The 15,565-nt window shown below is 40.8% G+C and overlaps 1 protein-coding gene across 4 annotated transcripts in view; it reads right to left on the bottom strand.

Moving 5' to 3' along the window:
* ADAP2 (ArfGAP with dual PH domains 2) overlaps positions 1-15,565 on the bottom strand; it is a 184,050-nt gene that overhangs the window by 32,229 nt on the left and 136,256 nt on the right. For all 4 annotated transcript variants that reach the window (XM_085617208.1, XM_085617207.1, XM_085617210.1 and 1 more), the window contains 4 exons: positions 13,816-13,928; positions 6,283-6,429; positions 5,459-5,542; positions 3,581-3,643 (listed from right to left, as the gene is read on the bottom strand). In XM_085617208.1, the coding sequence (XP_085473334.1) occupies positions 3,581-3,643; positions 5,459-5,542; positions 6,283-6,429; positions 13,816-13,928 (407 nt within the window). The remainder of the gene's footprint in view (positions 1-3,580; positions 3,644-5,458; positions 5,543-6,282; positions 6,430-13,815; positions 13,929-15,565) is intronic.

Below are 15,565 nucleotides of genomic sequence, written 5' to 3'. Positions count from 1 at the left end.
CAAAACGGAAGTTGGGGTAAAGTAATACGGAGGGCGTTGGTGGGAGGATGCAATTGGGAGAAGCACACAGGCTAGCGCAAGAGGGTGGGGGATGGGAAGAAGTTGTGATTGAGAGTAATATAGAGTGCAGGGGAGGTATCTTCACGAGGATGATGGTTCAGAAAACACACACACTGTCATGAAGTGCTTAACACAAAAGAAAAAAGTATAAGCAGAGAGGCAGCCAATAAAAGAGATTGTAAAGGTGCAATGATCCATGGGATGGACAGACAGAAGATTGCCAAGCTGGGACACCAATAAGAAGCAGGTAAATAAGAGTGGCAAGGGAAGCCAACCAATGGCATGCAATGGGCGGGCTCCAAGCTCTTCTATATTCCTGGTACACCACAATAAGTCTTTCAGCAAACCGAGTGCACGCTGTCTAATAAGTTCAACCTACAAATGAAAGCTAATCGTATATGGTACAAGTAGACTTGTCAGACTGCATGGGCCTTCTTTGGTAATAAAAATGATGTAAATTGTTCTTTTCCGAAAATACTACATCCAATTGTGGCTAGCAACTAGTGTTACACTAGATGGCATTTTAAACATATGTATGACAAAGAATGAGTCAGTATTTATTAGTGTCACCTGAAGATTTATAGTCGCTGAGTTCACAACTTTCAGTTTCTGGCCTGGTCATAATCTGACAGTGTCATGTCACCGTTTCTAACTATTCAACAGCTGTTGATTCGAAAGGGTGCAGGGCAAGCGATGAAGGGTAACAAACATACTTAATGAGAAGTCAGAACCTTTTAATTCCCCTCTCTACCTGTCACTATTTATATAAATGCTTAAATTCCAATGATAATCAGAAGCGACTATCCTATCAATGCTGCCTTTTTATATTCATCCATCCAAACACTGGCATAACAATGTCCTAGCTATCTGTTAGTTACTAATTCACAGTCTTTGCAACTAATTGTTTATGCCAGAGTCAGAAAGCACACATTTACAAAACCGTAACCTCATCTCTCACATTTCACAAGAGTGCTTTGCACTGAATTAGACGTTTATCAGATTACAATGATATACATGTTGAAAGGTGTGCTAGATAACCCAGATACCTGTGCAAAAAGGCAAAACTGTGTTGCTCATTGCTCATTCCATGCTTGGATTCAAGAAACTTCCATATTTTGGCCTAGGACACAGAGGGCCAAATTAGAGGAGGACTGTATCAGGACTTTCACTAATAATTGATAATAATCTCCTCTTTTGCATTCTCCTGCCACATTTGCAGGATGGCGACAGGTGGAGTTGCCCAGCATTGGATCTTTCATAGATTCACAGGCTTGAAATGTTCCCCATTGGCAGGCTTGAAATCTCTTCAGGAAATGTTAAACCATCAGTGACAGAATGCACTCATTTAAATAGTAGTGCGCATGGAAAATCGACCTCATTAAAAGACATGGCAGAGAATCAATGAGGTGAGGAGGAACTGCGCTCCACGCCCATTAAAGCCGCCCATAGGTCGGATGTTCTGAAGCTGGTCAATAGGAATCCTCCATAGCTGTGTATCTCCAGAAGAAAATCTATACAACATTTCTTTCAGAACGGTTGAAAAGACTTTCAACAGGCTAAGCTTTAGATAAATAACTTTGTGAAACGTTTCTTTCAACTTTAGCAGTGGCGGCCATCATTATGGGCACGCCCACCCTTTTTCAAAGCCTGATGAGTGTCTGTCAAGCTGAGCAAAGTCCAACTTGACAGACACTCATAATATCAGGGAGCCAGGCATTTTACATGCGCTAATGTGCATTCGTGTGTGTGTGCTTGGGAATGTATGTGTGGATGTGTGTGTTTGTAAATGTATGGGTCTATGTGCAGATGTGTATGCTTCCATATGCATGGTTGTATGTGCGGACGTGTGTGCTTGTGAATGTATGGGTGTATGTGCGGACGTGTGTGCTTGTGGATGCATATATGTGAGCAAGTGTACGTGTACTTGTAAATGGATGGGTGTGTGTGTGTACTCATGGACAGGTGGAAATGAGTATGCATATGTGTCCGCCACACTTCTCAGCCGCCACTGATTTTTAGAGCTGTTTTTTCTGTCATGTCTCTCTCCTCTCACACATACAGGGCTCAGAGGCCGCCCTTTGCAGTTTACTCTGGATATTGCATGCTAAGTAAAGTTGTCCCTTCAGCTTTCTTCATTTTTATTCTTTTTCACTATGTCAGAAATGACTGGCAAAACAAATCACTCTTTAAGCCTGGTCAAATCTGTGAGGCCCGACCTCTGGAGATGACTCTAATTATAGTGCATTTAGTGCCTGTACCTCAATCAAAGGGATGGGGGGGGTGTAATCTTCAACCTTAAAGGCACCCAATACTGAGACAAGGAGTCAGCACACACTGCACCTCTACAACCTTCCTCATGGAACAAGAAAAAGAAGGATGTGGAGCTGGGAACATCTGGGGAAAAAAGGGTGAAGTTTTCGGAGATCATTCAGCCTTAGTTAAAGAATGTGCTCTTTCCAGTGGCAAAATGCTCTGAGGTTCACTCAATGCTGCAAACTCCAGGTATGCCTTCTAAAAAATTGTCAACGACCTTTGATTATTTTTGACATAATCAAAGTAAAAATCATCCATCCGCCTCTTTGACTGTTGATAACTGCACCCTCCATCTCCACTTCTATGTCCAGAATGCTGTCAGCAATGATTGCATCATTGATAGTTTACTCATCATCAAAGAAATCATTGCCAATTACACTACTTTTGTCATCGATCAAGCATAGGACGTCTACCCCCTCAACGGTGACTCGGCATCGATGACAAAACTCATGGAAACCACCTCCAAATCTAGATGGCTGATGAGAGAACCACTGTTGATGATCCCCTCTTCGAGAATAAAGCAAACTCCAATTGAAATGTGTCATGCACCATGGGATCAACCCATGACATCTACCATTCCTTTACTGCATTTGACACTGCCCATTTAGCTTTTAAAGATTTACATCCCTTTTATATGCCAAAAGACTGAACAAACTCCCTTCCAGCCTATAGGATGGGGAGTATGGAAAAAAGTGGCACATTTCAGTAAAGATAAGAACAAACCCAGAGATTCCTTACTACTACACAACTAAATACCGGAGTAATACAATAAGGGCTGCAGGCAAAGGTACTAGTACTGACGCCATCTTTAGGAGGACTGCCCACTCTAAGACCTGCTGTCTTCCATGGTCTATACACTTCTTGACTTCCTGGACACCATGAAACATTGATGCCAGATTTCAAAGTGGGATTCCCTTTATCACTGCCTCAATTGCTCCACTAGATTCAAGATAGAGCATTTGTTAGAAAGTGACCATTTGCCACAAACCACGTCCTGGGCCAGAGAATGTAATTCCATTCACAAATATGACAAGTATTGCCCATCCACTGCCCAAACAATGGTATTCCTGGGGGCTAAGGTGTGCACGCCAGATGCAAATGATTTCCCATCAGAAGAGCTAGGGCCAACGTTGATTATTCTGAGGATATCATGCTCCACCTGAAGACTAAATAGATGAAGGATTTAGGATTAACAGATAAAACTTACCGTTGGCCCGGTTTTCTCCATGTAACCTTCTTTCACGTAGTTCCTTGTGATCTTCACTATTAGCTATTGGAGAACAATTGAGCAATGTTCAATTATTTATAGTTCAAAGCAACTGAGCAAGCCATGCACCAGTATTACAAAGCCTGCATTCTAGAATAACAATATAAGCCATGGTAACTGCCAACTGACCCCAATTACAGAATTTAGAGAAAACTAACCGAAAGCACATTTACTTCTAGTTTTTTAAATAGTTCAATGTTATTAGACTGAGACTATTTCCATTGCAGAATGCACCATATATGCATTGACTCTTACAAATTAGTCCATTTAACCAGAGAGAATACCACGATTCAGGAGACTAGCATAGTATGCACACAACGCGTGTTTCATAGCTACCACACATCACTGCTAAGTGAAAGCATTGGCCTGATAGCACAGTGTTTTCTTGAAAATAAAATGCTATGTTTCCTGCACCTCCCCTGACATTCACCTTACATTCCTAACTACAACCAGCACGCTTTCTACCATGTTATACGAATGGCATCCAGGAACAAGATTCAAATCTCAGTGCTTCACAGCCTTGCCATAAGCATGAACTGCAAGATAAGTTAATGTATATGGAGTAGCTGAAATAACCAAAGGTTAAAGTAACATTATAGTTAGATGAAATGTTCAGTAACAACATAATGTTTTAAAGTCTAAAAACAATAGACATTCACCAGTTATAGCCATGAACAGTTTCCTCATCAACAATTTCATTGTAAATGTTGCAGTGGTATTAGCAATGATGTCACAGAAGATGTCATGAGTGATGTAATATGTGGGATAATTAGCTGTGCATGACAAGGGCGTACGTTATAGTCATCTTAGGACGCGAGTTATAGTTACTTGAGATAACTATAACTATAACTGGTGGATTTATGTGGTTTAAAACATTGCGTTGTTACTGAACATTTCACCTAACCATAACGTTACTTTAAACTTTCGTTTTTTGAGTGAATTTCTAGGTTTATTTTAACGTAAAGTAATATGTTATTACCATATGTAAATCCAACCCCTGCCAAAGGCCATGCGTGGAATAGGGCTGGCTGCAGGACCTAGCCTGTGACCAAGCCCTGCGGCCAACCACATGCATGACCTATGGAAACACAGGGTCCTAACGATAAATATCCACTGGCGACTGCCACTGGGATATATATTATTATGGAATTTTGTAAAAGCGCATGGTTACGCGCCCAGGCGTGTCCCCGCGCTGAGTGAGAAGTATGAAGTGGCCAGAACAGGGAGGTTACATCAGTACTGAGCGTAAGAGGTGAGTTTTTAGAGCTCTGCGGAACTTGGCCTCAGAAGGTTCGAGGCGCAGCTCCATCGGAAGCATATTCCAGCTCTTGGCTGCAAGAAGCCTGAAAGATCTGCCCCCCATTCGAGCTTTATGAATTTTGGGAACGACTACCAGTCCGGTGCCAGAGGATCTGAGCATCCACTCCGGTCTATATATTATATATATATATGTATACACACACACACACACACATATATATATGTATATACAGTAAAATGCAATATAATACAATACAGTGCGGATACTCAAACTTAGAGGTTGAGATTTGATCATGACAAAGAGGGGCAACATCTTCCTTGAAAATAAATGGCATTATTTGGTAGTTATTTAATCAGATAAGCAACTTATAAGACATGCTTGAGGATGGTCTTAACGCAAACTAACATTTTCAGAACAAAAGGAACACAAGACAAGGTAATTGAATCTCCACCAATACATTCAAATTGTTAATTTAATTTCTACAGTAAAACAGTATTGTTTGAAATCTATGAAGTGATATTCCACCCTACATTACTAATGATTTGATCTTTACTCACCTCAGACTCTGGAGTATCAGGGAACGATTTCTTAAGGTACCTTAGTCTTGCTGCTCTAATGCAGTTGAACCAATCAACAATGTCCTGCAGAAGACAAGAAAATAAACATGGTGCATGAGAATACTAGATAACAACTGGGAGTGAAGAGAGGACATGAGGTATGGTCTGAAATATCTGTCTCAACTGCATATTTCCTTATTGAGTACTATTGTAGTAGGGTGCGTAATGTGTCCGCTTGCATAGAACATACATATTTAATTTTTTAACGGGGTGTTATTGAATAAACAGGAGATGGAAATGTCAACACAGTAGCTCGGTTTCTCATGCCAGAGAAGCTTCTGCTGTTCATGGAAATTTAATGGGAGGAGAACGAATAAGGTATGAAGCGCCTCATTTGTGAAAAAACAAGTGCCCTGTCCCAAAGTGTCTAATGCTGGGGCTGTCACATACCAGGGCTGCTTGGTCTTGGTACCACCTCACCAAGTTCTCTTTGTCACTATTTTCCCATCAGATTCTTCTCCCTACTTTCTTTCCTGCATTTCTTACTCTCGCTCTGGTTCAAAGGATAATGAAAAATAAATCCTGGTTCCTATAAATCAGTGGGGGTGCCCACCAATTGCATTCGCAGGCATAAATCAAGCACTGCATACAAGGCATTTGTGGAAATTGGTGATGAGAATTCCTTAAGCCTTTGGTTCGTCCAGTTCTAGCTTTGTCGCCAGAATCCCCTGTTGTTACAATCAGCGCTTCAGGGCATTCAGCAATAAAGAATTCAATATACATTTATATATGCAACCAAGAAAAATATGAAGAAATTATTTTACCTCTCCGTTCTTGTGGTACACAAAAATGCTCCGTGTTTGACTGTCTTTCATGAAAATGAAGGCAAGTCCATTGCGATGGCCAATCTTCTCTGGCTGGAATATGGCATTTAGGTCCCTGAGGTTGATTACAGACTTTGGGTTCTTGCACTGTTGGAGTTAATAATTTTGATGAGCATATTAGTAAAATTGTATTGGATGTCCTTCCTTGAAAGAGCTAAAGCACAGATAGCTAAAAGGATAAAAAAAATGCTAAGGTGGTTTATATTCCAAGAAGGAAGATGTCCATAAATGAGCATGATGACTGATTTGTAGAAAAATAGGAGCCTGTGCGGCTGCCTGGGCCTCTCTGGGTACATTTTGTTTAAAGAATGTTCATCTTTATTGTGCATTTTGTAGGGATGTGTAGGTTATTGGGTTCTTATTTGTGAAGGATGTGAGGGCCGCACGAGCAATAGGGCCACGATTTCCCTTATTGGGAACCAAGAACCCCATTGTAGAGCTTGACTCTCCCAGAGTAGCGAAGCAGAGCAGTCCAAGGCCTACTCAGGGGAGGTGGTGTGGGATAGAAATCAACATTCACTGGCACACAACAATAACACTCAATAAATGATTTTCCAGTCAGTGCTTTTGCTTTTTAAAAGGAAAAGTACATTCCATCATCACTATCAAGATACTTTATTCAGTTGTCAAAACCATCAAAGTGATACAAAAGTAAAACACAAATGCATAAATCACATCATTAAAACAGTTTATACATTTATTTACACACAACTGTATAATAAAATAAAATCATTAGTGCCATCAGGTAGTGCAGAAGTACAAGACACAGATGCATGAGTCACATAATTAGATCAATGTATAAAACATCACAATAATAAATTGTGCGATTGAGTCACATCATTAGCCTCAGCAGATAAAGGGACTGGGTATGAGACTCTGTTGCATAACACACAGTGAATTAAAACAACATAAAATCAGAAAGGTATCCAACTTAAAAATGTACAAAAATACAAGGAAGAACTCGAAAGTTCCTGGTGATAATCCCAGTAAAACCATTACAAAACTTCTTCAATCAGATCAATGCAATGCGTGGGTATTGGATATTCCAATTTGTCCCATTATTCGTTGGCATTCAGGGACAAAAACCTTTGGCGTTTACACCAAACATTTGCCAGAAACCGGCTAATGGCAAACACAAATGGAGATGAGGTATCACTCTTCATAATCCTATGGGCTGTTCAAAAGTGAGTTCAAGCGCCTCAGAGACAGAGCCGCAGGCTGGACACCGATTAGTAGATGGGTCTTTGCTCCATTTGTTTGTAAAAGATCTCATTGGAAGACAGCCAAACTGGAAGCGTACAAACAGACTTTTAGCGATAGGGGGAGCTATACAGTCCAGAAGGAGTTCAAAACAGGGACCAGACTTCCTCTCAAAGAACAAGTTAGTTAAAGACCCATTGGAGGTACTAACAACATACTGCTTGTAAACGAATGCCCAGTATCGGGATTTTAAACCACGGATTTCAACTTTGGAAAGGGATGCACAATTGCCCCCAAGTCTTAATAGCCCAAATCTTTTAAACCATTCAAAAACAACTTTTAAACAGGAAACTGATTTGGCGTTATTCATTCTCAATAATTCACCATGCGAGTTTCTATAGACTTTTAACTCTGGTGTAGACCAGAGACAGACCCAATAAACTAAAGGTTTCAAGGAGGCATAGACAGAGATCCTATGCATGCCAAATAAAAAAAGAGTTGGTTTAGAGGGGTGCTAACTGTGACGGAAACTAATGATCTAGCAAAACAGTTCTCTGCAATAGAAAGCTGGTGGGTATAGGTACAGCCCTATACTTCTTCGCTGTAGACTGTAGCACTTTGTGCCTTCGTGCGGTAAATGTCTAAGGCAGGAGTGACTGAATGGGATTGCGTTCTATGCAAGCGGAAGATAGCATTTGAACTATGCTAGACTAGCAGCATGCTTTTGGTGATTTGGGGTCCCCATTTAAATTTGTAGGAGATCCTAACCTCCAGGTAGTCAAAACTATCAACTCTTTCCAGCAGTTCATTCCCAACTTTGACTATGCAATTCTTTGCACAGCTAGTTCTGAGGGCCATATACTTATTTTTGTAGCATTTATTTCAAGGCCTCTAGAACAATAACACCCCCACAAATCTATTGATCAAAATCTGGAGCCCCATAGGGGTTTTGGAAATGAGGAGCGAATCATCCGCAAAGAGTAAGACAGGCACCTTGCTACCACTTAATGTGGAGGAGTCGTTCCTATAGTCCAAAAAGTCTTTCACAACATCATTAATGTACAAGTTATGGTGAGGATACACCCCTGGCGTACTCCTCTCAATATTGGGATTTAATCCTTCAGCTCTCCATTTCTGCCCCACAGTACTTGGGCATACATTTTATCATGCAATCTCTCGATAAGTTGAATCAAGTTCCTAAGGGCGCCCATATCAGCGAGGACCCTCAACAATTTCTCTTGAGGGACCAGTTCAAATGCTGTTCTAAGGTCGCCAAATGAAACATATAGTCTCCAGTTTAAAAATGAGACCTGGTCAGAAGTGCTAATCCTGGGACGAAACTTTGCCTTTCCTCTACCCATTGTAAGAGTTTATCTAGAAATAGTTTGGCAAAGATTTTCTGTAATGACGCTTATTGGCCAATAGTTGGATGGAATACAGGCATCACCCTGTCTATAAATAGGGATTATTTTTGCCCCACTCCATAAATCAGGGAAAGTACATTTATTACATGCACACCCACTACTAAATACTACAACTTTGTAAGGTAGATTCAAGTAGCAGAGATGACATTGTACAATGACACATGACCTGTAAGGTTCTTGACCCTCAAAATCATAGCACCCCAGCCTATACCAGATCGACATCACAACATAGGGGGATTCACTTGAAATAAAACAAGCCTACTGGGTTTAGCAAACGTTTTACCCCACTGTTAAAATGCAAACTAGTTGTTAAAAATCAGCAACCTTTCACTATAGTCCTTTATCATGTTTAAATGCAACCATTAATGTCAATAAAGCATTTTAGCACCGATTAAAATCACTGTGAGCATATAAAGTTAATAAAGCTTTGAGAATAAGATAAAATGTGTCATGTCTCGAAAGACCACATAAAATGCAGTCATAGAACTAGTCCCGTGAATGCACTGCAATCCCAGTTGTAGAGTTTAAGCTCCAACTTTGAGAGTGCTTAAAATAATTATGAAAATCCTGGGAGGTCATAATTTCTTTGACACCCCCCTCCTAAACATAGGGTCAGTTTAAAAATATTATTTCTGGAGGATAGCTGCAGCTTCTGCAGTCCCCCGCCTACCCCAAGACTTCTTTAATTTATTGGCAGTACCCATGCCATCCTGAGGCAGGAGTGAGGCTGGAGAGGGGACCTGACGCACAGCCTCTCTCGGGGTAAAAGTGAAAGGTGATCATTGTGTCGACCCCACCCTGGGGGTAATTTTGCTCTTGCGGTGGAGCTCCATGCACTACGTTTCCCAGAAAAGGTCAATGGTCATCAACCTTCAAAAGCCCATAACTCAGGTTCATTGGGTTGGTTTGGATGATCATGGGCTTATTTTACTCCTGATGGCGAGCCGTAGCCACCAGGGGCAGTTGCAGCATGCCTCCTGGCCTCCAAAACTGCGTAACTTGCAGGGAGCAGGTTTAACTTGGTCCTTGTGAGAGATTTTCCCCTGTTCTTGGTCTCTGGTGCAGATGTCCAGATCTTGCCCCAACTGGTCCTCAAGGGCTGTAACAGGGCCAGCCTCCCTGGCCCTGGGAGAGAGCCTATGGTCCTGGGGGCCAAAAGGGTGCAAAGCTCTTAGTACGTTAGGGTACGTACCATCCAGTTCCAGTAAAAACCACAGCAAAAAAAGCCCTTTCTCCCATTGTGCAAGAGTTTTTAAATGGGGTGGAAGGTTCAAGAGGCCAGGCACTCATGGCCAAGCCTATGGTGCCACATCACCTCTCCACCCCTCTCCCAACCCTCCTGCACAGCAAGCCGGGTCAGTACAAGATGGCACCGTCCAGAACACAGTGGTCACATCTCTGGGAGCCTCATCTCCACTCCTTGCTGACTACATGTCAGGGCCTTTCCCACAGAAAGTTCATGGAGGAGCCCCCGCCTGTGTTGGCTCCAGTTCTCTTGGCTTCCTCGAATATTCAATGGGCCTGGGCTGGTCTCCAGCCCTGGTATAATGTAACATCTTATTAACAGATGAAGATTTTCTTCCCCATCCCTTCCTCCTCAGGAGCTGAGGTGAGCACTGTTAATTACTCCTTTTGTGCGGGGAGGCCTTTGTTCTCCCTGCTGAGGAGCAGAGTAATTCATTTTGCCCAGCAGGGTAACAAAAGGCCTGGGCTCTGATCCTAAGCTGAGTCAGGGAAATATGACAATTCTAAACAACACATACAGTGTACATGCATGATCTTGGGACCTGTGCATTTGAACTGGGTGCACACTTTCCACCCCAGTATCATACCTCATGGGACTTTGTAGCCCTATGGGAAGCAAAGCTGTACTCTAAGGCAGATTTCTCCCTATGTGTTTAAAACAGTGTCACTTTAAACAAAGCAGTAAACCTCACAAATATTATAAAGCATATCCCAGGTCAATCTCTAACCCTGCAGAGTCTTCTCTGCGCCAAGTCTGACACATGCAGCCCGTACACCTGTTCACCTGTAACCATCCAAGTGCCCCTTACCCTAGCTGGTATTAGACAGATGAACTGAAATAACCCTCAAAATAATTTTGGGATAATGTGGGGATAATGTTGAGCAATACCCAACCTTTGTGTTGTTTAATTTGTTAGCTAAAATAGAAAATATATTTTGAAAGATAGACATGTTGAGAAAAGAAGATCAAGTGATTTATTTTATTACAATTTACAGCATAATATTAAGGCTATTGAGGCCAGTGTTTGCTCCTGCAATATGGAAAGAAACATTGACAAGCTAAGAACAAAATAAATAAAAAAAATTAAGATAATTGCATTAATAATGAAAAATATGAACGAATGAATCAAAACAACCAAATAATAATAGACAGAAGTAAAAATGAACAGTATACACACTTTTCAAAGAGGGGTATGAAGCTTGACCTATCCCCCTCTCCCCTATTTAGATTTTAAAGAGAAATCATCTATAATAGGAAATCAAAAGTAAAATAGCACAAGACACCTTTTTACTTGTCAATACATTAAATTGCTGAAATGCCTTCCCACCCCACCCCACCCCCATGGGGTTGGTAGCCCATCACCACTGTCATCATGCCAATATCATGCTTGTCCAAGAGACGATCCAACCTGGACCATGTTAATGTAAAGTTGACTCTGGTGCAAAATTGTGCTAATGCACTTTAGCACTATTTTACTGATTCTATACTCAGTGATATAACTATATTTTGTGAGATATTTACTACTTAAATATGAGGAAATTTAGAAAATAGATTTTGCTGACTTTCTGTGGTTCAGATCTAACAATCAATTTGACCTGGTATAGAAACAGCACTTATCGTAAGAAGGCACTCTATATTTCTCCGAAAAGATGGCAAGTGGCTTACAATAAGATGAAAAGATTCCCAGTGACAATAATTTGAAACTTAGTAAATATTTCTTTACTGTAAATCTTCTTAGACTGTAGGCTCAAGGCAGATATAGTCTCAAGAAATATTAGAGAAGAAATAATTTGACTGATATTTAATATTACTTCAGTCTAAAGTTTTTTACCTGAGTGAATGTGAATGTTTCTTGGTCGTTGATCATCTTACAATAGAAGTAACAAAAAAACAACTGCAGAGTTTTGCTTCTAAAATCGGATTATTGGCATGCACCGGGAGAATATTTAATACAGTCATATAGGCGTTCTCGAGCCAAGTAATTGGAATTGTCTCATTCCCTCTAATAGCCTTAGTATTCCTCATCCTCTGTTTCCATGTGGCTGCCCTTTCCACGCCTCTCTTTCTCATACAGTCAGTCGTTCCTATTTTTTCTTACTGTATGGTATTTCTATGCTTATTTGTAGAGCACTCTGAGAAGAAGCGCTTCACAATTGAAATAATCCACACAGTGTAAAAATATAGGGAAGAGAACTGGCATTAAGAAATGGTCGTGGGCCAGTCCATAATCCTACAGGTCAGCACATTGACCAGGAATGCCTTCTACAACCTATTAATTCTCTGTGTAACCTTCCACCATGTTTCTTTCACATGTTTCAGATCAAATATGTAATTCCGGGAGTAATTTCTCGCATTGGATCACTGTAATGGTATCTATGAGGGCTAACCAAGCTGGAGTGAATGTGAACCCACTCATTCTGGGACTGAAGAGTACGGATCATACCTCTCCTGTACTAACAGCTCTCCATTGACTCACTATTAAACAGCCTGTCGAATTCAAAATTCCCGGTGAAGGGCAGACGACTGTGCACCCACTATGTCACCAAACTGATTGCAACATACCAGCCACCTTAACTCTAGGAGGAGTTACCCAGAATAAACTCTACATTTTGAATGCAAAGCTATTAATGTTAGAGGCTACTCACTATGAAACTATCTTGTCTCATCTCTTTCTCATGCTAGAGGCTTGGAAGAACACTGACAACTTTAAAGACCTAACTGTTCTAACAGGATTATAGTCAGTAACTCAGCTAGATTTCTCACACACTTACTTCGCGTTACAACCAAGTTCTACCTTTTGTAGCTGATATCCTCTTACTCACAAGAGTACCACTATCAAAGCCCTAGATATTGAGTCCAGCTTGATGTGACTCCACAGAGTACCAAAATACAGGGATGAGCTTGTTTGTCAGCTTGTGGGTGGTTAAAAATGTTTTCCCCTAAAGATCACATGTTTTGGTTATGGGTGCATATATGTATAATCACAGTTCTAGTGTGTAACCTGCTAAAAGCAGGTGAAATGTGCCTCTTCGATGATGTGAAACATTAGCAATGAACAGGAAAAGCCGAACAATAAATATGCCTATCCTTTGCTTGTTTCATTATTTCCAAACAAATGGGCTACAGACTTCAAGCAGTGTTGTCTTCTTTTAGTTGGATGGAATATTGCTATGCATATATATCAGGTGCGCAAATTTATCTGGCAACCTTCCTGATGCTCTTTTTTTTAAAACGCATCCTAAAAATTAATTCGGTCTAAATATCCATATCCGTAGGCATCTGTATAAAAATTTGTAAAGGTTTATGTTGGGTTTTATGACCTGTTTAGATTGGGGATGTTTGCACCTGCATTAGTTAGATCAGGCAGCATGAGGTGGAAGGGTTCCAGAATAGAATGTGAGGGGCTGGAGAGGAAAAAACAGTACTTGTTTTATTGGTTGCTATAAAGGGTACTGTGCTATTGTGAATACATCTATCAACTTGATGTAATACTACTTATTGAATTAAAAGTTCACCTGTATTTTTACAGTATATGACACATCATTGTGGTTCAATCAAATATGTTATTGTAGGATACAGGCATATATGTTCCGAAATACTCACATCTGATGTCATGTAATATTTAAGGACTCCTTCTTCCTCTGACAGAACAAATTTCCTCGATTGGAACTGTTTTTTATCTTTTCCCCGTTTCCACAGAAAACCTTCTTTAAAACCTACAAGAGTTCAGAGCTTGAGTTTTAGAATAAAACATGAACTGCATTTGCTTAATCTGCGTCACTTTTCTGACTTCAAATGCACTTTGCAAAACTAGAGGTTAGATACACCATCATCATAGCCAGCTGTTTTATGTATTAAAGGAAGCATATAATGAACCCTACACTTGCAATAAACTCCCCATAAAATTGCCTAGGTGACTGTCTTGGTTTGCACCAACAATGGTGACTTTTCGTTGAACTACAAGGCTGAACTACTGAAGGGTGGTGTCCAATGGAAGATAAAAGGATTACACAATAGGCAGACCAGAGAGTGAAGAGAAGCATCAGGGTTATTCCATTTAGCTAAGCCACAGCATATCAACGGCCAGTTCAGGAGCGTGCAGGCTCCTACTCACTCTACATTCTAGAACTTTGTTACTGCAAGGTTTCACAGTTTTAGTCTCTTCTACAATATTCTGGTATCTTCTACAGTGCAAGTGACATAGGTGATGCACAGATACCACGCATCTCCATTTTTTCACAAAAAATATTTTTCTCAGATTGTCACCCCAGAAAACACATAGCAGTGAATTACGCATTTGAAGAAAGAAAAGCAAATTAAACAAATATGTTAAGTAAGGATTTTCATTCATGGCTTCACAGAGTTAAAATTATACGAGTACCACATTAAACTTCCAAAGATGAGTGGAAGTTAGCAATGAAATAACTCTCACTGTATTACTTGACAAAGTAATCTATTGAGAAACTTGGGGGGAGTGTCACTCGTCCACTTGATCTGACCTGAACCACAGTGTTTTCCTCCTTATGTAACACAGGACTGTCATTTATATATCAACTTCCTGACCTTGCTTTACTGTTGTTTTCACATGTCTCCCTTTTACGTCCAGGCCGATAATATTTCACCACCCTCCCCATATTCCTTATTCTATCATCCTGTGTCTTGATCGCATTGAGAAAGAGCTTCATAATTTTCATGGGTTCAGTACATTTTGACCATTGTGAGTTGTCAGTTGGAGCTTGTACTCTGACCCAATCAACCACTTTAACCTCGATAACTTTGGTCATATGAAATTTGGCAAACTTCTCTTGCGGGCTGCCTGCAACTCCAACTCCTTTCTCCTCCACTGTTGGCCTACATCAACCAAGCTTTGTGCCACTTCATCCATTCAGGTACCAGTCTAGAATTGGACTTCCTTATTTTTTAACAACTCAAAGGGAGTCATACTTGTTGACTGATGAAGAGTTAAGTGATAAGCCTCTATCCACCTCCAAATCTCATCTTTCCAGCTCAACCCATTTGATCTTGCCAGTTGAATGCCTTCTTAGAGTTTTGTTAGATCTTCCTACTGCCCAAGTGGTTTCTGATGGATACAGGGCACTAAGTTAGTGTGTTATTCCATTACATTGCCTAAAGTCCTTAATTTCTTGGGAGCAAAACTGAACATTATAGTCAGTTAAAAGGGTGTTGGGTAGTCCTTCTCATTAAAAAAACCATAGCAGGGGAGGCGTGGCTTGCGACCACCGAAGATGACCGCGGACTAACGGAGCTGCGCTAGCAGCCAGCTTGTAAACACCCGAAATCCGACATCATCCTGACCGCAAGCGGGTCCCAGTGGCATCGGAAGCCGTCGGGA

The sequence above is a fragment of the Triturus cristatus genome, chromosome 7 (genome assembly GCF_964204655.1).
Source record: "Triturus cristatus chromosome 7, aTriCri1.1, whole genome shotgun sequence".
In the NCBI taxonomy this organism is placed as follows: domain Eukaryota; kingdom Metazoa; phylum Chordata; class Amphibia; order Caudata; family Salamandridae; genus Triturus; species Triturus cristatus.
The sequence above is the reverse complement of the archived record's forward strand: the minus strand, read 5'-3'. Positions and strand labels throughout refer to the sequence as shown.